Below are 21,906 nucleotides of genomic sequence, written 5' to 3'. Positions count from 1 at the left end.
AGGCAAGAAGGAGGGATAGCTTAAGATCTCCTTCTAAGCATTGTACTCCTTGCAAAAAGAGAGTCTGACCACCTCAATTGGGCATTTGGAGCTCCCAAACGAAATTTCTAATCCAATTCTCCCAATTTCAAAAGTCCCCAAAAAATGGAAATGACCCCTATTTGCACTAATCCTAATATGGTAAAGACAAACATAACCTTCCGAAGGCTATTTAGCGCGCGCGCACACACACACCTTATTACATATGAATGAAAAAACAAATAACTCTCCCCTACAACAAATAGTGCCCATACTCTTCGGCCGGGACCCGCTCTACGTCAGTTTACCAGTTATTAACGAAAAAACCGTACCTTGAAATTTCTTATCTTCATAAAGAAGTAGCTTTCTTTTGATTGTCAAATTGGGTTGTAAAGTTCATTAAAAAAATCAAGTCTTTTCCAAGAATTACTTAAAATTTTTTGTTGAATTGATCATTCAATGACAAAGTAAGGGCAGTTTTATAGTTTTTCATTTGCTGAGCTTTTATTTCTACGATTCCTCTAATGAACTGAAGTCATGCAGATTGCTGATTTTGGCATTGCAAAGATTTTACCTAATGGCAACACCCACATTGATGTTACTCGAGTAATTGGAACTCCTGGGTAAGATAATCCATTTCATTTTCATGAAAACCTTGCCCTTTTCATTTCTTATACTTATGAATGATTTGAGGTCGTGACCTGATTGTATTGATTTATTACTAGATTGTGTTAAACTCGGTAGAACCTGTGATGTAGGAAACTTATAGTGGATAACAAAAAGGATTGGAAAAGTATGCCTTACGAATATTTTTGGTTTAGGAATAATGAAAATTAAACTATTGTACTGATGGAACAGGAAACAAGATTCAGATAATGAATAAAGTCCTACGACAAAACTAGAACAAGAAATCTTATAACAGGGTGAAGTATTTAGATTCATATAAAAAATAGGGAGATTTCACCATTCAAAAAAATAGAGGTAATATTAATGATAAATGACTAGGAAGATTTTAGGTTGCAAAAGTATAGGTACGATTCATGAAAAAGAACTAGGGACGAAAATAATCTAATAGATATTTAAGGAGATTCATATTTATTATTTCATATATTTTAGAGTCCTTTGGTTAAGAGTCATAATATTTTAGAAAGTCTATTTTTATTAGGATTTTTTAAGAGTCTGTATTTTAGAAAGTATGTTTTTATTAGGTTTCTTTAAGAAACTTTCCTTTATAGTTAGGATGCCTACATGTAATGTGACTCTTACCTTTATAAAAGGATTAAGAGGACGTGAGATGGGGAAATTAATTGAATTTTTTATGACACGTTTTGCAGCATTGTGTTATTTTCTCTTCTAGTTACAATTTCACAAAAAGAACAGTATATTAGAGTTGTGGTTATTGGATTCTTCGATAGCAATCCTTCTTCCTTCCGCTCGCACTAATTTGGTAAGCTTGTTGGCGTGATCGAAGTATCCGTGTGGAGGCTCCTCATCATGATCACCAAATCGATGAAGTCGGAAACTTAAGGAGGCATGTCCAACTAAGGGTGCAAACTGGGGTCGGGTTCGGTCGGGTTGAGGCCAACCCGACCCCAACCCGAGGAGCCATTTCTCCAACCCGAACCCAAGCCGACGTGAACCTCAACCCGAAGATGCCCAACCCAACCCAACCCAACCCAACCCGCATGGCTTTTTTATGAACCTGAACCCAACTTGAACTCGACCCGATTTGCAGAAAAAAACCCCGACTACTTCTGCTTCACATGGTTCATTGTTCCCACTGTAAAGTAGTGAAGAATATTGCAGAAGAAATATTATAAACCTTTTGATAGAAGTTCCATCTAGTTAAAGAAATAAGAAGAAGATGAATCCAGCGATGAAGATGAAAGTGTCTCAATAAAAGAAGGATGTTAATGTAAAAGAGAAAAGAATGGTTGCTTCTCTCAAAAGGAAAGAGTAATTAATGGAAGCACGCTTCCATAAAAAAAGCAAGTTCTCGAAAGATGTTAACCCTTATTATCTTTGTGCTCCGTAGGGTGGGCCGAGTGATAGGGGATTTCAAGATCGATTCGGTTCTAATCAGCCCTACCATGATATTAATAAGTATTTTAAGTGTTTGAGTGTCGGTCATGTAATGGAAGAGTGCCCAAACCAAAGCTACATAATTTTGGTTGAAGAATTTGAGGACTTGGTCGAATTGAAGGTTCTAAATGAATAACCGTGTTATGACGACTACAATGATGATGAAGGTGACAAGATCAATTGGAATGATCGTGGTGAGGCGTTGCTTATTCGGCATACTACGAATAATCTTATTGTTGATAGTTGGAGTTGCGATGATGTGGTGACATAAGATATGGTTTTTGTGTGCTATAAAACCACGAATAAAGAAGCAAAAGAAATTGGATCGACGGCATGGAGATAGAAGTGGAGGATAAATGGCGAAATACTAATTTTATTTCTTCGCCAATTTTTGTCGATCATTTTTATTAGATCATACATTGAAGCCTACAATGGATGTTTATGAATTCGATCAAGTTCAAGGTCGAAAATGATTATCTTTTTGTCTTAGAGATTATGTAAAAGAGTTTGATTTTATGGAGTTTCAAATGATTATATGTGGGACCCTTCAGGCGGACGGCGGGATGAGACCCCACGACCTCTCGAATTCCATAATATGGAGAGCTCCGGTGTGGCTCTCTCGGTAATGCCCTCACAGCATGAGTCCATGGTGTGCGATACCACTTGATTTGGAGTCAGAACTCGAAATCAACTCGTACCTAAAAGAATATCCCCACACAGATCCAAGGATCCGATGGGATATGAAATAACTAGAGTCGCCATCTAGGATTAGGCCTGAAACCCATAATATACTCTGTACAATGGATAACTAGAAATAAACAGGCTCGTGCCTGGTTACGAGTGGGAAAGGTGTTAGGCAACCCACTCACCAGAGAAAACTCGGTGGGTCTCTTTGCCATTTTTATTATTTTTGAAGAATTTTAGACGAGATAAACATGTGATGGGAACCGGCATCCCCAAGAAGAACGACCTATCTAAAGAATGCATGACCCGGGGATGGGCAATCATATACAAAAGAAAGAAAAACATCCATGGCCTAAGGAGGGTTGATATCAATATCACCTGACATTGGAATGAACACTAGAGCCCCTCACAAATGTATATATTTAGGCAATGTACATACATAATATAAACCAACCTCGCATTACTCATGGGAGGCGGAGGAGACTAGTGCCAATCCAATATCAGATAACCCTGATACCTGTCTCCACTATATCCTAACTCATCACATCTAACCCTAACTCATCAGATCTAAGAAAGCAGTAAACATCAACATGCACGCTACAGCTAAGCAGATAAGTAGATAAATGAGCAGGTAAATAGATGATAAACCGATAATCAAGACAAGATAAGCAGGTAAATGCTACAGCTAAACAGATAATCAGGAGATAATGAACATGTAAATACTACAGCTAAGCATGCAAATAAACAAGTAATCAAAATAAGATAGGCAAGTAGATGCTACAGCTAAGCATGTGAATAGGCGTGTGATCATAGTAATGAAGCAAATAATACTACGACTAAGTACGTGATCAAAGCATTAAAGACAAGTAATGCTACTGCTAAGCATGTGAATGAACATGTAAAACATCACAAGAGATGATGATAAACAATGGACCACAAACTCTAAAACCCTAAAACATGTGCATATGGTCGATCTGGACTCGGATGACCGTCCAAGCTGCCTACGTATCCAAGCCTCTTTTGGAATCAAGATCAATGTAGTTCGGTGGTGCTATTCTAAGCTACAATGTCTCTTGTGCCTAGAACCACTAAACTAGACTCAATCGAGTAGACTGGACTAGTGATTAAAGTTTATTAAAGATGATTAGTTTAAGTTGAAGTTAATTATGAATTTTAGGACTTCTCTCATGCTCTTAACTAAATGGATGTATGATCTTGAACTAATGCAGGTGGGCCCTACTCCTAAATGTGACTAGGCTTATCCTAAAGAGAAAAAAGGCTATCTAGTGAATCACATTCTAGACATCAGTTGACGATGTGTACAACTGACCTGACTGAGGCACTCTTAACTTCTAGGACTCTTTTATGACTAACAGACTTCTCGGACATATTACTACTACAAATGAAGAAGTTTTTTGTTTAGAAAAGTTTGATAATGTTTTGAAAATGTTTATTTGAGGGTTTGACTGGACTTGGGAAGACCCAAGCTGCCTACATACCTTGTGGAAAGGGATCAAGCCAACGTAGCTTGAAAACAACATTTTCGAAAAAACATTCTTAGTGTTTTTCTATGTTTTTTTACTGTTCTTGTGATTTTTATGTGTTTTTGTTTATCCCTTTTTATGAAAGGGGGTTTTGGCTCAGGAGATTGCCGTCCGTCATCGCCTGAACCCCGACAAAATATTCCTATAATCGAGGGAATCCCGAAACTCGAAGGGGATCCCTAGGAACATGCAAAGACTGACTCTAAAAGATGGAAGGACATAATCCTAAACTTTATGAAGGTAGGACAGAATCTTAAACTCTATGAAGGTAGGATAGAATCCTAAACTCTATGAATAACCCTAAAGATGATGAAATCCCTTAACCAGTGGAAGCTCTAAGATAGGAAGGGAATGTGTTGGCTCAAGAAACATTCCGTCATTGCTAAAAACTTGAGGGAAATGCTCTCAAAATTGGCAGACTATCCCTAAGCTGATCAAAGTCCTGAAGATCGAATAAAGTCTCGAAACAGAAGTGGGTCCTAAAAATCGAAGAAGAACTCAAAGAGGGATATATAGAGAGACATTGAAAAGGAACACTGAAGCTCAACTCTAGTTGAAACTAAGAAGGAAAATGCGCAAGCTATCCCATAAGTCCAAAACAAGAAACTAGAACAAAACCTATCACATTTGTATATGAACATACATGTGTCTCTTGAATGCCTACTGTGAAGATCAGGAAGAGAAAATGAGAGAATGCAAGGGACCAAATCCCTGTCAATACATCGCCTCAATATACTTCAAAAGCCAAGTATCAAAGTGAGGTTCGAATTTAGAATAAGACTCTATTTCCATCTTCTGTAATGGAAATATAAACTCCATTTGCTAATGGACCATGGAATAAGAAATCTACAAAGGACTCACTAGCATTTTAAATAATCTCTTCCCTCAATAGAGATCAAGCCCAAAGGGGCATGAAATGGGTATAGATTCATACAATCTATGATAAACAGCCGACCTCCGCATTTCAATATTGATAATAGCACTACCAATTTGGTTGCCTTCGTGCTTGAAACAACCACCCAATTTGATTGCACAATCATAAGAAAAACAATGTAGTGCCATCATCACAACATATCAATGTAGACATCAACTCCTCTACCCAATACCCCAAGGGGATGATATCAATATAACCATGTCTTCCAATTCATACCATCTCATTCTCCCTTTTATCAACACTACAACCTGCCATGGTCAATACAGTTCTCCCATCCAATCAACAAAGGACTCCTAGAGATGATTAGATGTGAAGTAGGCTTATCTACCAATATCAGCCCCAAAGAAATGAAGAGTGTGAAAAGAGGAACAATATAAGAGAAAGTGTTTTTACTGTATGTGAATTAATGACAAGGAAACTTTGTCTACATCCTACTGAACTACCAAGAATTTTAACAGGTGTCTCGTAAACAAACATGAGTGGACTTCAGAAAGTATAGGAACTCATGAAGGCAGCAACAATTTCATGTATCTATTCCTATTGTATTCTTAACAAAACAAGCGTACATGTTCAGTAAGAGGAGTACAAAGACCAACTGCTACATCACACATGAGGTTCTGAGAATCTAATTGAAGTTGGGAAGACACAGCACTGATTATATGACGATAACACATGATTGAGCTGATGTCATTTTTACATGCAAGGCAATCTAGTTCATGACAAATTTTTTAACATGTTGGTTCCCATCTATATTGAACCAAAATGCTGAGAGAAAGGGTTCTATTCGAAGCAGAGAATGTAAGGAAGGACTCTAAGCTTTGTGCAATCAGCAGGTGAACCAAAAATTCCCAAAAGATAAATGAGATACAATGATCCAAGAAATATGACATGGCTCACATATGAAGGTTTGAGATAGAAAAGATGAGTATATCAGGCTCTAGGTCTAAATTATGTCGACAAAACAAATATCCGAGACCACTCAAGTAGTGAATCTGAAGCTAGGAAGAACAACACCTTATAGAGTTTTAGGACATAACAAAATCTGAAACAAAACAGAGCATTACCAAATATTGATCTAAGTGATGGAAATGAGTAAAAATTCATACAAAACAGGCCACCACTTCAAATGCGCAAATCAAGCAAATTAGGACAGGAATAAGGTCTTGTTTCTGTTTTAAAAAAAAAAAAAATTAGAATACTGAGAAAAGAAGTCAAATGAAGAAACAATAAAATCATTGAAACCCATTTGACACTCATCCAAGCACCATCAATGAAACATTTCTCAAACACCATCAGCAAAACAATTCTCAAGCACGGAGCAAAATCTAAACTCACCATTGCAGAACAAACTCAACAACAAACTCACCAGTAATTAATAAGAGAAATAAAGAAGCGTACCTTGTGCTTCTTCTTATTTCAATTTGTACATTGGTTCAATGGGGTTATTGGACCGGCCAAATTGAGACAAAAGGGGTGATGCCCATTCAAATCAAGGAAGAGAGTGACCGTAATTCGCAAAAGGTCGCATATCTTGATGATGAAGAAGGAAATAGGGGTGACATGGATGGTGTTAATATGAGATAATTGCTCAAAGAGGCATGGAAATGGGCATATGTGGCGACAATGGGAGGCATCGAAGTTGGCATTGACAGAGGTTCGTTATTTCCCTCCAGATTCCGGCACGATCAACCGGAAAAGATGGAGGTCGAGGTGGCCGTGAAGGTGAAAGTGACGAAATAAGGAAATGAGAGCAATGGAATGGAAATGGGGTTCAGATGGCTATGTAGATGAAAACCAAGGTAGTGGATGATAGTGACTGAGAGCGATGGAGAACCGGATTTGATGGAGGTAGTGGCCGGATTGCAATGATGGCCGAAGGATGGAACCCAAACACCTCTTCTTCTCCTTTGTAGTTCTAAGCAAGGAAACCCTAAACGCTCTTCTCTGCCATTTTCTTGATCTCTCTTTTTTTTTCTTTTATACAAACCCTAGATCATGTAATTCCCAAATCAATTCCCTTCTCCTTCTTCTTCCCCACCTTCCAAGACCCAAACCCTAATGAAATCTGTACTCTTCTCCTCTTTTTCTTTATTTGAAACCCTAATCAAAACTCTCCCAACTCTTCCAAAATATGGGCAATCCTCTTTCCTTGATGGATTTGAGAAATAGAAGTTTCGGGGTTGATGAATCTGGGTCAAGTGCCTGATAAGATGAAGCAATGGGTGTGGAGACAGAAATTAGGAGAAGAAGGTGAAGTTGGGCGGAAATAGAGAGGAGAAGATGGTGGTGATGGTGTTGAGGGTTTGTTGAAGATGGGGAAGGTAGTGTGTGGTGGCAAAGGAGAAGAGGGAGGGTGGATTCTCGTTGCACAACTAGAGAAGACTAGATCTCTCCCTCTTTCTCTATGAATTTTTAAGTGAAAATCCACCTCACCAAATGCCCTAATTCGGTGGTGTTTTAAGAGAGAAATGATATACTCACCCCCTTCATTTTCCCCTGGTCAGCCCCCTTTCTAGTGCATTATAACGACTCCTTTACTCTATAGGGTGGGCTGTCTCTAGAAATGAAAGGGGTGAATACATTATTCTCTTTGTATATAGAACCTTGATATTAACACCCTTTCCTTGTTCAAATTCACTCCCTATCACCCTTTATCAGAAAAAATGATCTCAACACAACGGGGGTACAACTCGGGTTGATTTTTGGGAATTCAGGTTCGATTCTTCGGAGATTTCGAGATTTGGCTTCGGAACTTTATTTGATTTTGAGATTCTTATTCGATTTTTCGGGTTTTAGGGCCCGATCAAAATGGGGTGCCTACATTATCATTTTTCGATACTTCAAAATTCGAGGAAGAGTTTTTCATAATAATGGGAAAATGATGCTGGCAAATATTAGTGAGAAAGTGCACTCTTCGAAGATTCAAATTCGAGGATGAATTTTCTTCAACCCAGGGAGTCTGATGCAACAACGTATGCTGGCAAATATTATGAGAAAGTGCACTCTTCGAAGATTCAAATTCGAGAACGAATTTTCTTCAACCTGGGGAGTATGATGCAATAACGTCTTTTTTTTTACAATTTGAAGCCGAAAAGTCAACACAAGGGAAAATTAGGAGATCATGATTTTTTCCTAGTCGTTGTCCCTATCATAAGAGTAAATTAGTTATGATAATCTAATAGATATTTTAGGAGTTATCTTTATTTTTCCATATATTTAGTGTCCTTACTGGTTAAGAGTCATAGTATTTTAGAAACTCTATTTTTACTAAGATTCGTTAAGAGTCAGTATTTTAGAAAGTAAGTTTTTATTAGGTTTCTTTCAGAATCTTTCCTTGACAGTTAAGATGCCTTCATGTAATGTGACTCTTATCTTTTTAAAAGGATTAAGTGGACGTGAGGTGGAGGAATTAATTGAATTTTTTATGACACGTTTTGTAGACTTTTGTTAATTTCTCTTCTACTTGCGGTTTCACAAAAAGAACCGTATTTAGAGTTGTGGTTGTTGGATTGTGCTCTTCGATTGCAATTCTTCTTCCTTCCGCTCGCACTGGTCATTCATATGAAAGTCCTTCAATTAGATCAATATCAAGGGAAGACAGAAACTAAAAATGAAGAAAAGAAAAAGGGCCTAACTCACTTTCATAGGAATCACGATTGCAGTTAGCACGTGCAACAAGCCTTTAAACCCTCACGTTACCCTAGTGGACGAGTTTTGTCTCGTGAGTGTTTGCAGAGAATATACACACAAAATTCTAAAAATAAAATTTTCTTTTCAAATCACACTATAGAATAAAGCCAAAAATTTCTAATCCTTTCGCTTTGATAAATTGCTCAAAATAGAAGAACAAGAATACCCTCATACTTAAACTTTGCATCCTTACCCCAAGTTGAAAAATTAGAAAAATATTTTAAGTAAGGAATCTTCTTTTGAATTTTTTCTACTCTTCTCCCTTAAATTTGATTCTAATGTAATCATGCCATAAAAGAAATTTGATTTCGAAACTTAATAGAAAAAATGCAAATTTATATTGCCCACTATACTTTCCACTTTTCCCATACTTTCTAAGAATAGAACTCACTTTTGTAATCCTCTACTGCTTTAGGCGTGAATGACATGCAGGGCATGCACCAGACACCCAGGCTACTAAGCAGTATCCAACTAATCTTTGATTTGCATATGTCATAGACATTGATGCATATGAGTCCAAAGTTACTTTTGATTACGTGCAATGCTTTGATTTATTAAGCTTTCTAATTGACCCATGTATGAAGTTTTCAGTCAGTTGCTCTCAAGCCAGTTGGCTTTAAGGAACTAGGCATAAAAACCCTTCAGACTTAATAGCTTAAGTAAAAAAGACTACAAATCAAAACTATAATCAAAAGGTAAACTTTCTAAAAATAGAACTTTTGTTTTTAAACTTTCTTTCCTTTTTCACCATACCATATAAAAAGCAAGTTTCTATTTCTATTTCTTACTCAAATTCTTTTGAAAGAAAGATTCCAAAAGAAAACAAAACTAAGAAAGAAAAGTATTCTTTCTAATTTTTCAAATTCCAAAATTAAAATATTTACTAACTTTCTTTCTTAAAATAGGAAAACAACTTTCTTTCTAAGAATACCAAGTTCTTTTCTAATTTGAGAGAAATACCAAAAACAAAAGGAAAAGAAAATTTCTAACTTTAACTATAGAAAAGACTAGAAAAGAAAGTTTCTAAAAGCTACCCCCTCATACTTGATTTATGCATTGTCCTCAATGCATTAAAAATAGAAAGAAAAATATGAGGACTAAAAATAGAAAGGAGGGTACGTACCGTATTTGTTTAGGCATGATTCGAATAAGAAGGTTCATGGAGATCCATGACTTCTTCCATATTCGGCTTTGACAACTCAATAAATGGCTTTAAACGTTGACCATTAACTTTAAAAACTCACAATTTCTTGGATTTAGAACCTCGACCGCACCATGGGAGAAAACTTTGTTAACCACATATGGTCCATCCCATCGAGACCTTAACTTACCCAGAAAAATATGCAAGCGTGAATTGTAGAGAAGCACTTTTTCGCCCTCTTGAAACGATTTTCTCAGAATATGTTTGTCATGAAAAGCTTTTGTCTTCTCTTTGTAGATTTTTGCATTTTCATAGGCATCATTCTGCAACTCTTCCAACTCGGCAAGTTGAAGTCTTCTATGATTACCTGCATCAGACAAATCAAAATTTAGTTTCTTAATAGCCCAAAAAGCTTTATGTTCCAATTCAACTGGGAGGTGACAATCTTTTTCATACACAAGGTGGTAAGGAGACTGACCAAGATCAGTCTTGAATGTCGTCCTATGAGCCCACAAGGCATCCACTAATCTAATGGACTAATCTTTGCGGTTTGGATTCATTGTCTTCTCCAAAATTTGCTTAATTTACCTATTTGAAATCTCCACTTGGCCACTCGTTTGAGGATGATAAGGGGTGGCCAACTTATGAGTAATACCATATTTCTTCATTAGAGGTTCAAACGGTCTATTACAAAAGTGCTTACCGCTATCGCTAATGATGGCACAAGGTGTACCGAAGCACGAAAAAATATTTTCTTTAAGAAACTTGACCACCACCTTGTGGTCATTGGATTTGCAAGCAATGGCTTCAATCCATTTTGACACGTAATCTACACCTAACAAAATATACAAGTTTCCAAAAGAGTTGGCAAATAGACCCATAAAATCAATACCCCACACATCGAAGATTTCTACCACTAAGATCGAGTTGAGGGGCATCATATTTCGCTTTGTAACTCCTCCTAAGGATTGACATGACCTACAAGCTTGACAAAAATTAAAAGAATCCTTAAAGAGACTAGGCTAATAGAAACCACATTGTAAAACTTTGTGCGCGGTTTTCTTTGCACTAAAGGGGCCACCACAGGCTTGATCATGGCAAAAAGATAGAATCGATTGGTGCTCATGATCGGGCACACATCGTCGGACAATCTGATCAAAACAAGTTTTGAACAAATAGGGATCATCCCAAAAGAAATACTTTACCTGTGAGTGAAACCGATATTTATCTTGGTTGAACCAATGATCCGGTGTAGCACCTGTAACCAAGTAATTCACAATATCCGCATACCATGGTTCACTAGAATAGCAAACAATTGCTCATCAGGAAAGTTTTCATTAATTGGACCTTTGTTATTCTTTGCATTAGGAAGTCGAGACAAGTGATCGGCAACCAAGTTTTCCGTACTTTTCTTATCTCTAATTTTCAAATCAAACTCTTGAATAAGTAAAACCCACCTAATGAGGCGAGCTTTAGCATCCTTCTTTTCAACAAGATACTTGATTGCCGAATGGTCGGTATAAATTATCACATGCGATCCAATCAAGTAAGACCGAAACTTCTCTAATGCAAACACAATTGCTAAGAATTCTTTTTCCGTAGTGGTGTAGTTGAGTTGTGCATCATTGAGAGTCCTACTTACATAATAGATTACATGTGGTAATTTATTGAATTTTTGACCCAACACAGCTCCTATTGCAAAGTCGGAAGCATCACACATAATTTCAAACGGTTCGGTCCAATTGGGTGCTTGAATGATGGGAGCCGTAGTTAACTCATTTTTCAAACACTCAAACGAATCGAAGCATTCTTTGGAAAACTCAAATTTTTGATCTTTTGCTAACAAGTTGGTTAGAGCCCTAGCAATTTTAGAAAAATCTTTTATAAAACGCCGGTAAAAGCCCGCATGGCCCAAAAATGATCGAATATCCTTCACACTTTTGGGCGGTGGAAGATGGACAATGAGATCCACCTTGGCTTTATCAACCTGAATTCCCTCTTTAGAAATAACATGTCCTAGAACGATGCCCTCTTTTACCATAAAATGATACTTTTCCCAATTGAGGATATGGTTCTTTTCTTTACTCCTTTCTAAGATCAATTTCATGTGATGTAAACATTCGGCATAGGTGGAGCCATGAATAGAAAAATCATCCATAAAAACCTCTAAGAAGGTCTCCACCATGTCATAAAAGATACTCATCATGCATCTTTGGAAAGTTGCTGGTGCATTGCATAACCCAAAAGGCATGCGTCTATAAGCAAACGTTCCAAAGGGGCATGTGAATGTCGTTTACTCTTGATCTTCAGGAGCTATGGGAATTTGGTTGTAACCCGAATATCCATCAAAAAAGCAATAATACTCATGACCTGCTAACCTTTCTAACATTTGATCAATAAAAGGCAAAGGAAAGTGATCCTTCCAAGTAGTCGCATTAAGCTTTCGGTAGTCCATACAAACTCGTCAACCCGAATGCGAGTAGGTATAAGCTCATTGGTGGCGGATTGTATAACGGTAACTCCCGACTTCTTAGGCACTACTTGGACGGGACTCACCCATTGGCTATCTGAGATGGGATATATGATCTCGTTATCTAACCATTTTAAGATCTTTTTTTGGATGGCTTCCTTCATCACAGGATTAGCCCTTCTTTGAGGTTCCCTTGAAGGTTTGGAATCCTCAACGAGATGGATGTGATGTTGCACAATCGAAGGGCTAATTCTTTTGATGTCGGCCATTGCCCAACCTATGGCTTCCTTGTTATCTTTTAGCAATTTAATGAGTTCCTCCTCTTGAGTGGAGGTTAGGTCCGCAGCAATTATTACAGGCAAAGTACAATTATCACCCAAAAAAGCATAACGTAAATGAGAAGGCAAGGGCTTTAACTCCAACTGTGGGGCTTCTTCGATTGATGGCTTTGGAAGAGATGTTGCTAGTGGTCCAACGGGCTCCACGTTTTGGATGGCAAAAGCTTTGGAAAAGAAATCATCTCCATCATTTCCTAGTTCGTCCAAACATTCTTGGAATCCTGCATCAAAATCAATTTCAAAATTAGAAACAATATCGTTAGGAAAGGAATGCAACATATTGATTTCTTCATGAAAATTAGGTTGCTTACCCAATCTAAAGACATTAAAATCAACCGATGTGTTTCCAAAAAAAAATTTCATTAATCTATTTCTACAATTAATTAGAGCGTTGCTAGTAGCAAGGAACGGCCTACCAAGAATGATAGGGATTTGGTCCTTGTTATTAACAACCGGCTCCGTGTCCAAAACTACAAAATCCACAGGAAATAAGAAATCGCCTACTTTTACTAGGACATCCCCAACCATACCTTTTGCTGTTTTAATGAATCTATCCGTCAATTGGAGTGTGACGGTGGTAGGTTTGAGGTCACCTAGTCCTAATTGCTTGAAAACTGAAAACGGTAGGAGATTTACACTAGCTCCCAAATCTAACAAGGCATGATCAATTTGAATGTTTCCAATAGTACATGATATAGTGGGACATCCCGGATCCTTATATTTTGCTACCATTTGATGAGACAAAATAGAACTAACGTTTGCGGCCAAGAAAGCTTTCTTGGGCACATTCGATGTTCTCTTTTGTGTACATAGATCTTTCAAAACTTTAGCATATGTGGGGACTTGGGAAATCGCATCAAGCAAAGGAATATTCACATGCACTTGTTTAAAATATTCAAAACTTTATCAATTTAATCTACCTTTTTATTATTAGCAAGTCTCCTTGGAAAAGGAGCTTTAGGAAAGAAATCTCGTGAAGGGGAAGAAGTTACATTTTCTGTACTTACCTGTTTGAGCTCCTCTTCTAAGCCAATGGAGGGAGGTTCTTCACTTACCTCTTTTGGAAGATCTTGCGCATTTTTAGAAGGTTCGGTGCTGACCTCCTCTTTGTGATATTCTTTTCCACTTCTCAAAGCATAAATCGCATTGCATCGATTCGCAGGATCCTGTTGCGGCAAACTAGATTGCATGGCATTCAACTGATTCACCTGTGGTTGTTGATTCTCATTCATGGCCACATTCATTGGATTAGGAATGGGTTGACTTGGCATCTTTCCTGTTTCCCTTTCACTTAGGGCCATAGCAAGTTGAGAAATTTACTTTTCTAAGTTGTGTTGGCCTGTCATGAAGGTACTCATAAGAAGCTCCATGTTCTTCTCTAAATATGCAATTTGTGCCGACTCCCCTTGTTTTTGAAAGCCCGGAGGGTGTTGATTTGAAACATTATTAATCATGGGATTTTGAAAAGTAGGAGGGGGAGAGGATGGCCGAACAAAAGTGGGAGGGAATGTGGGCCTAGGTTGGCCGAATTGGCCTTGGCCTTGGAAATTGGATGGCCCACCTTCACTCCATGAAAAGTTGAGATGATTTCTCCATCCCGGATTATAAGTGCTAGAATAAGGATTATTAGCATAAAGAGCACTCACATTCTCATTAGAATTACCAAATTTAGCAAGAGTTGGACACTCTTCCATGACATGGTCCGTGGCTTGACACCAATTACACATGGGAACACTATGTGTAATTTGATTGACTTGTTAAGGTCCTTTGACAACTATTGCGTCTAGCCTTTTGATTAGGCTATCAAGATGGGCCTCTTTTGCCACGGCACCCTCTATTAGAAATCCCTTGCTTGAAGTGGCTCTCTCACCGTCTTGAGTGGATTCCACTCTCTTATTTTTTCTGACAAATCAAGTAAGAAGTTCCATGCCGCGGCCTCATCCATGAAAGATGTAAAACCGTTAGGACACATGGACTCAAGAAATTGCTTTGTTTGGTAATATATGCCCTCATAAACAATTTGGCATAAGTGTCACAAATCAATTCCATGGTGAGGACACTCTTGGAGTAGGTCTTTGAACCTCTCCATAAACTTAGAAAATGACTCTAATGGCTTTTGTTTGAATTGTAAAATATCGTTCCTAAGCTTATTAGTTTTATGTAATGGAAAAAATTTTTTTAGGAAAGCGACGGCGAACTCCTCCCAAGTGGTGATGGAGTTCATCGGTAAGCCATAGAGCCACTTTTTGGCTCTATCTTTGAGTGAAAACGTAATAAACCGCAACTTTACCGCATCATCGGTAAGTTGTTGCAACTTAATCAAAGCACATACATCTTCAAACTCACACAAAAATAAATAAGCATCCTCCAATGGGAGGCCATGAAAATGAGGAAGCAAAGAGATAAATTGCGATTTTAGCTCAAAATTATTACCTTGCGCAACCGGCAATCGAATGCAAGAAGGTTGCGCGGTTCGGGCCGGATAGAAGCGATCGCCAAACTCTTGGGCGGCTCTTGTTCTTCCGCCATGACTACTTGATTTGGATTTGGTTCGATGTCTTCTGCCATCTCTAACCGGTTTGCTCTTTCTAGTCGATTGGCCGAGTTCCGCACCCAACCTACGGTCATAAACACAAGAAAACCAAGTAAGAGAGATGAATCAGGAAAAAACCAAAAATATAACTAAACTAAAAATAACTACGAATCAAACCCTTCGAATAATTAAGATTCTAATGCAATTCTCTTCCCCGGCAACGGCGCCAAAAATTTGTTAGATTTATTAAATAACCGCAAGTGCACGGACCGTGTAAATACGGGTCGAACTCAGGAAAGAGAAATCTAGTTGTCAATCCTATTCTTTTACCGATTAGAATACTAGCTATGATATAATATTGCCTGGAATGGACTCAGGATTTTCGTGGACTTAGACCTCGGAGCCAACACTATATATAAGCGTACATTCTATTCAATCTAAGAATCAAATTCAACTAAGATCTTTTTTATTTAAAATCCTAATTTAGGCAAGGTGTACCAAATTTTAATGATCCCTATTAACTACTTATCTAATTTAATTAGAAAACCAAATTCTAAGGGCTTAAGTGAATTGAAAAATTGCAAAAGTAATTTGGAATGGTGTAAAATCCTTAATTCAATATAAAAGAGTACTTAGGGTTAGAATCCACCATGGGTTTGGATTAAAATTGATTAATTAAAACAACTCTGGAATTGGGTTGAAAATTCAATTAACTAGTCAGTAAGGAATACGATCAAAGGGATATCATTCCTTATAAGTAATTAATCAAATCCACTCTCCAATTTATATTAATTATATAGAACTTTATATTTTTTAATCAACAATCATTCATACGAAAGGGGAAAGCCAATGGCATAGATGATCGGGATTTATACAAAAACAAAACCCTACATAATTTGTTATATAAGTCACTTGTTTTAATTACTTCTCTCTCTCTCTCTCATTTCCCATGACTTCATCTAAACCCTAAGTATAGTGGGTTTAGCACTCATGGAGAAGGGCAAAAAACACAGAAAATAGAGAGGAATTGCCATTAAAGAAATTGAAAAGAAAAATAAACAAAAAATACTCTCTTCTTCAATTTAAAATAGATCACTAATACATCAAATTCAAAATGAAAATAAATAACAAAACAAGAAAGACTTATTCTTTTTCTCCTCCTTGCAACAGTTGAATCCTCGTTCTCCTTCCGTCGAACCTCGTTGTCGCCTTGGATTGCCTTGGATGATGGCCTCCATGGCTAGATCGAATGAGAGAACACACCGAACACTTCCACGCAATTTGAAAAAGAAAGAAAGCAAGAAAGTAATAAAAAAATAGTGGAAATTATTGGGCGAAAAATTGAAGAAGAAAGAGTTGGGCCGAAAAACTAAGATAGGGAAAAGAGAGTAACAGACGAGAGCAAGCAAAAAGCATAGAGAAACGGAAAGTAGAAGAGAGGGAAAAATAATGGCTGAAAATTCAAGAAGGGCGGAGAGAAAGATTTGGGCAAAATCTAAGAGAGAAGGTGGAGAGAAACGAGAGCAAGAGAGTATCGAGAGAGAGTTCAATACAATAGTTGATGTGTATTTATAAAGGAGAACTCTCTTTCTTTCTTTTTCTTTTCTTTTTTTTATCAAGAAATCCACCAAAGTCGTGTATATAAGCTTCTTCTTCTTCTTTTTTTCTTCCATCATGGCTTCTCAATTTTGTACTAGAAATGGTAAGTTGTCACTCGAACAACCTGTTGCTATTTCAGCACCCTTCAAATTAGCTTCGTTCCTTTTTTTCGACATCCATGAATTGCCTTTCGTCTCCACTTTCATCTCTCGGGAGTACCTAAATGGCAAGCATAAAATTGCAGCAAGGAGTGAAAAAAAATTAGTCTTCTTTGGAAGCCCAAAAGCGAGTAAGTAGAAACTTTTCTAACTCGGTCTCAAATATTTAGAAAGAATAGAAGGTAGGACAAAGAAAAGAAAGATGTCAAATTTTAGAAAGTACTTCTCCACCTCCCAAAACGTGACCTGCTTCCAAAATACACAAGAGAAAGAGCTGACTTGCCTTTTTAATAGTAGAAATAAGTATACTCTAATCTTTTTAATGAGAGATGCAATTCCTAAAAATGTAGTTCAGTTCTTTTTATAGCTTTTGTAAACAAAAACTCTTCTTTAAGTAATCTTATAATTAGAATCTAATCAAAGCAAGGAAACCCAAAGATTATGCCCTTTAAATTAATATAGATCCCAAGTCAATCTCGTATTAGAAGAGAGAAAGAGTTGCACTAATTCTCCGTGATAGAAAGAAGCCATTGGGTTTCTATAATGAAGTAGGGTCAAAATGGAAAGACCAATAAAAAATAGAATTGCACCAAACCGAATAAAAATAAGTAACGAGACCCCAAAAACATGCCTTGCCTTCCCAAGTTAATAAAGACAAAGTCTGTTTGCTTATTTCTCCTCTCTTTTTTATTCTTTTCTTTTATTCTATTCTATTTGTGGGACCCACACAACAAATCTCTAACACATATTCCTCTTCCGATTCCTCATAGATAAATTTGTGTTTTAAACAAGACAAAACTCAAAGAGTCTTGTGCTTAAGATCAGATCCACTAATTGGCCGAGCAACCATTCCTTAAAAAAAACAATAGATTTCTTTTTAAAAATTTGGTGGACCCCATTAATTTGGACCAATGTCCAACACTTTGTGGTTGTATATTATAAGGATTTAGCATGCCCCAATTTCAAACTTGGCCGAAAATCCACTCTATAAAAGAGTCCACCATTCGGTCAAGTTATGTGGGGCCTACCATCACCATCACATGTTTGATATTGGCACCACCATCTTACACGATGTAGTGATTCCACCATTAACAATGCCCATAATTGATTTCCATAGGTTGATCTGACAGACCATTTTGTTAACTTCTTATGGGCCCCACTGTAAAAATAAGAGAGAGAGAGAGTGTGTGTGTGTGTGAGAGAGAGAGAGAGAGCTGGGCATTATGGGGTTAGTCCAAACCGTCCACTTGATTGGGCGGCAAGATAAATGGGACATGTCCTAGAAATCATTCCCACAAGCTAATCCGAGCCATCAAATTGGTACACCCACAACCAGCCCCTGATCTTCAATCAAATCTTTCAAGTGTGTGAAAATCCAAGGGAGATACGGGTGTAAATAACAATTTCAATCCAATAGTATCAAACTTTCGGTGTTATAACTTGATATGATCTTGACCCTTGATCTCGGCCAGTGGTTGCATCACACACACGGATTTGGCCAAGAATTTCCAAACTTTTGATTTTCTTTGAAATTTTCTCTCCTTAGCTCTATTTTCCGTGAAAATCCAGAAATAGCCGTGAAACACCAAAAACAAGTAAATACCTTAGTAGTACCGCTTAAAATGATAAAAATATGCATGTTTCCCACCACTACCATTCACACATAAACGAGTTCATCAGTACATATCCTTAATCACATCAACATCTTTAGTAGGCACTTTTTTCCCTTCAAGGACCCACTACATAATACTTCTGGGAACCCTATCATACGCTTTCTCCAAACCAATGAAAACCATAAGAAGGTCATTTTTTTTTTCACTAAATCTATCCATTAAACGCCTAATCAAGAAGATAGCTTCCATAGTCGATCGTCCGGGCATGAAGCCAAACTGATTCTCTAACACCTTAGTCTCTTTTCTTAGTCTATGCTCAGTTACTCTCTCCCAAAGCTTCATGGTGTGACTCATTAGCTTAATTCCCTGGTAATTGGTGCAACTCTGAATATCCTCTTTATTCTTATAAATAGTTACTAATGTACTCTTCCTCCACTCATCAGGCATCTTCTTTGCCTTCAAAATATTGTTAAATAATGTAGTTAACCAAACCAAACTCACATCATCCAAGCTTCTCCAAGTCTCAATAGGAAAATTTGGAGATGAGATCCAACCAGAAGGTTATTTGTTTCTTCCTTCTATTCTCAGTTACTTGGTAAGGATCACCCATCTCTTGCAAGAAAATATTGAGTTTCCATGGCTCCGTAGAGAATCAAGGCCTTCTATTGCTCAATTTTTTTGGACAAGATTCTCAATATTGATCATCTTCGTCACTGACCTAAAATCATTGTCAATCACTGCTCTAGGTATTGTTGATGCAGAGTTGGTTGGCCACTTCTTGATTTGTTTAAGTTGACAGAACTCCATCTATGTTCTTTTTAGTGTTTTCTTGGTCACTCGAGGTCATAGTACTTATCTTTTTAGGCTTGCGATTTCACTCAATGGTCTTCTTCTAGAGGTAGTACCCTTTGTAATCATACTTTTGTTGCTGTGTATTGAAGGAAAATCCTTTCTACAATGACCCCATGCATAGATACTGTTGAGAAAAAAGGGTTAGGGAGAAAATAATGAGTTTAGAGGATCTCCCCCTCACTCTATTATATTTATATTAGAGTTACATGTACAAAGTCCATCATACCCTTAGGCATGTCACGCACTCTAACACTCCCCCTCAAGCTGGAATGTATATATCATACATTCCTAGCTTGTTACAAATATCACTCAATTTAGAGTTGCTCAATGACTTTGTAAACATGCCAGCCAACTGATCTACTAAACGAGTATACTTACTTCTTATCTCCTCTTTCTGAATTCTTTGATGAATAAAATGGCAGTCTACTTCAATGTGTTTTGTGAGTTCATGGAACATTGGATTGGTAGAAATGTGTATTGCAGCTTTGTTAACACAATACAACTGCGAAGGAGCAGAAGGACCAAAGCCAATCTCAGACTGAAGTGAGCGCAACCAAATGAGTTCAGTGCTCGTATGTGCCATTGCTCTATATTCTGCTTCTACACTAGATTTGGCTATGACATCTTGCTTCTTGCTTCTCCATGGCACTAGGTTACCACCTACAAAGGTACAATAACACATAGTTGACCTCTTATCTGTAGGAGATACAACCCAATCTACATCAGAGAACCCTTCAATTTTCATATGGCCATGTCTTTTAAACAGTAAACCCTTTCCTGGAGCACCCTTTAGGTACTTAAGGATTTGAACAACTACAGCCCAGTGAGAGGTACGAGGGGAGCTCATGTACTGACTGAGTACCCCTATAGCATATGATATGTCTGGTCAAGTAACTATAAGATATATGAGTTTACCCACTAGCCTTCTATATCTACCAGGATCCTCCAATATATCACCTTCTTTTGGAACTAGTTTCACATTACTATCCATGGGTACAGACGCTGGCTTAACCCCAAGATCGCATGTCTCTTCCAGTAGGTCCAGGACATACTTCCTTTGTGATAGAGAAAGCCCTTTAGAAGAGTGTGCTACGTCTATTCCAAGGAAGTATCTAAGACAACCCAGATCCTTAGTGGAAAATTATTTCTGTAAGAATGTTTTCAATTTTTGTATCCCTCTTGAGTTGCTTCCTGTGATGATGATGTAGTCGTCATACACGATCAGCAAAATGCAACCTTCTGAAGAGTGATGACTGAACACTGAGTGGTCCACTGCACATTGTTTCATGCTAAAGCGCATGACTGTCTCGCTGAACCTTCCAAACCATGCACGAGGAGATTGTTTGAGTCCATAGAGAGATTTCCGTAGATGACACATAGAGAGGACATTTCCCCCTGAGCAACATACCCTGCTGGTTGCTTCATATACACCTCCTCTGTTAGATCCCCATGAAGAAATGCATTATTCACATCTAACTGATGGAGGGCCCAATCACCATTTAGTGCCAAAGAAAGAAAAACACGAACAGATGGAATCTTTGCAACTGGAGAAAACGTCTTAGTGTAGTCAACACCAGATCTCTGAGTATACCCTTTTGCATCCAGACACGCTTGCAAGCACTCAATAGTGCCATCTGGTAAGTATTTAATGGAGAACACCCATCGACAACCAATGGGGCAAGCACCAGACGGTAAAGGAACCAGATCTCAAATCTCATTGGCATGAAGTGCACCCATTTCCATGTCCATGGCCTCATGCCAGCCAGGATGGGCGAGAGCCTCAGCCACAGTCGTGGTAAGGAGACAGAAGACAAAGAAGATACAATGCTTTTGAAGGAGGGTGAGAGATTATCATATGAAATAAAATTAGAGATATGATGTGCAGTAGAATGAGAATGAGTGCGGGAAGCAATAGGGGAGTCAAAAATATCAATAGAGGTGAGTTGAGTGGATACCTGAGAAGAAGACACCGGGATCATCGCCTGAGAGGATAACAGATTGGCTGGAGGTTGCATGGGATCAATATTTTACCTACGTCATTGATATTGCTTCATAGTAATTGGAGGCGCTGGCGGTGCCACAAAAGTGGGCACAGTCTCAGAAGTTGGCGAAGGAGCCACAGGAATAGAATGAGGAATAGACAAAAGCACGAGTGAATCCGACATGACCGGTAGAGAAAGAGCGAGCTCTGATCTAGAAGGGAGGTATGATGCTCAGAGCTCTGAGTGAAGAATGGCTCAGACTCAAAAA

General features: G+C 37.9%; 1 protein-coding gene and 1 non-coding gene across 2 annotated transcripts in view; both read left to right on the top strand.

Moving 5' to 3' along the window:
* LOC143861973 (proline-rich receptor-like protein kinase PERK1) overlaps window positions 1-21,906 on the top strand; it is a 59,585-nt gene that overhangs the window by 15,566 nt on the left and 22,113 nt on the right. The window contains exon 4 of the mRNA XM_077372959.1: window positions 562-641. Coding sequence (XP_077229074.1) covers window positions 562-641 — 80 coding nt within the window. The remainder of the gene's footprint in view (window positions 1-561; window positions 642-21,906) is intronic.
* Window positions 14,944-15,050, top strand: LOC143870169 (small nucleolar RNA R71). The gene has a single exon (XR_013244961.1). It is a non-coding gene; the product is annotated as a small nucleolar RNA R71 (small nucleolar RNA).

The sequence above is a fragment of the Tasmannia lanceolata genome, unplaced genomic scaffold (assembly GCF_043159265.1).
Source record: "Tasmannia lanceolata isolate RefF3 unplaced genomic scaffold, GAP_Taslan_0.1 ptg000003l, whole genome shotgun sequence".
NCBI classification, from domain to species: Eukaryota; Viridiplantae; Streptophyta; class Magnoliopsida; order Canellales; family Winteraceae; genus Tasmannia; species Tasmannia lanceolata.
The sequence above is the reverse complement of the archived record's forward strand: the minus strand, read 5'-3'. Positions and strand labels throughout refer to the sequence as shown.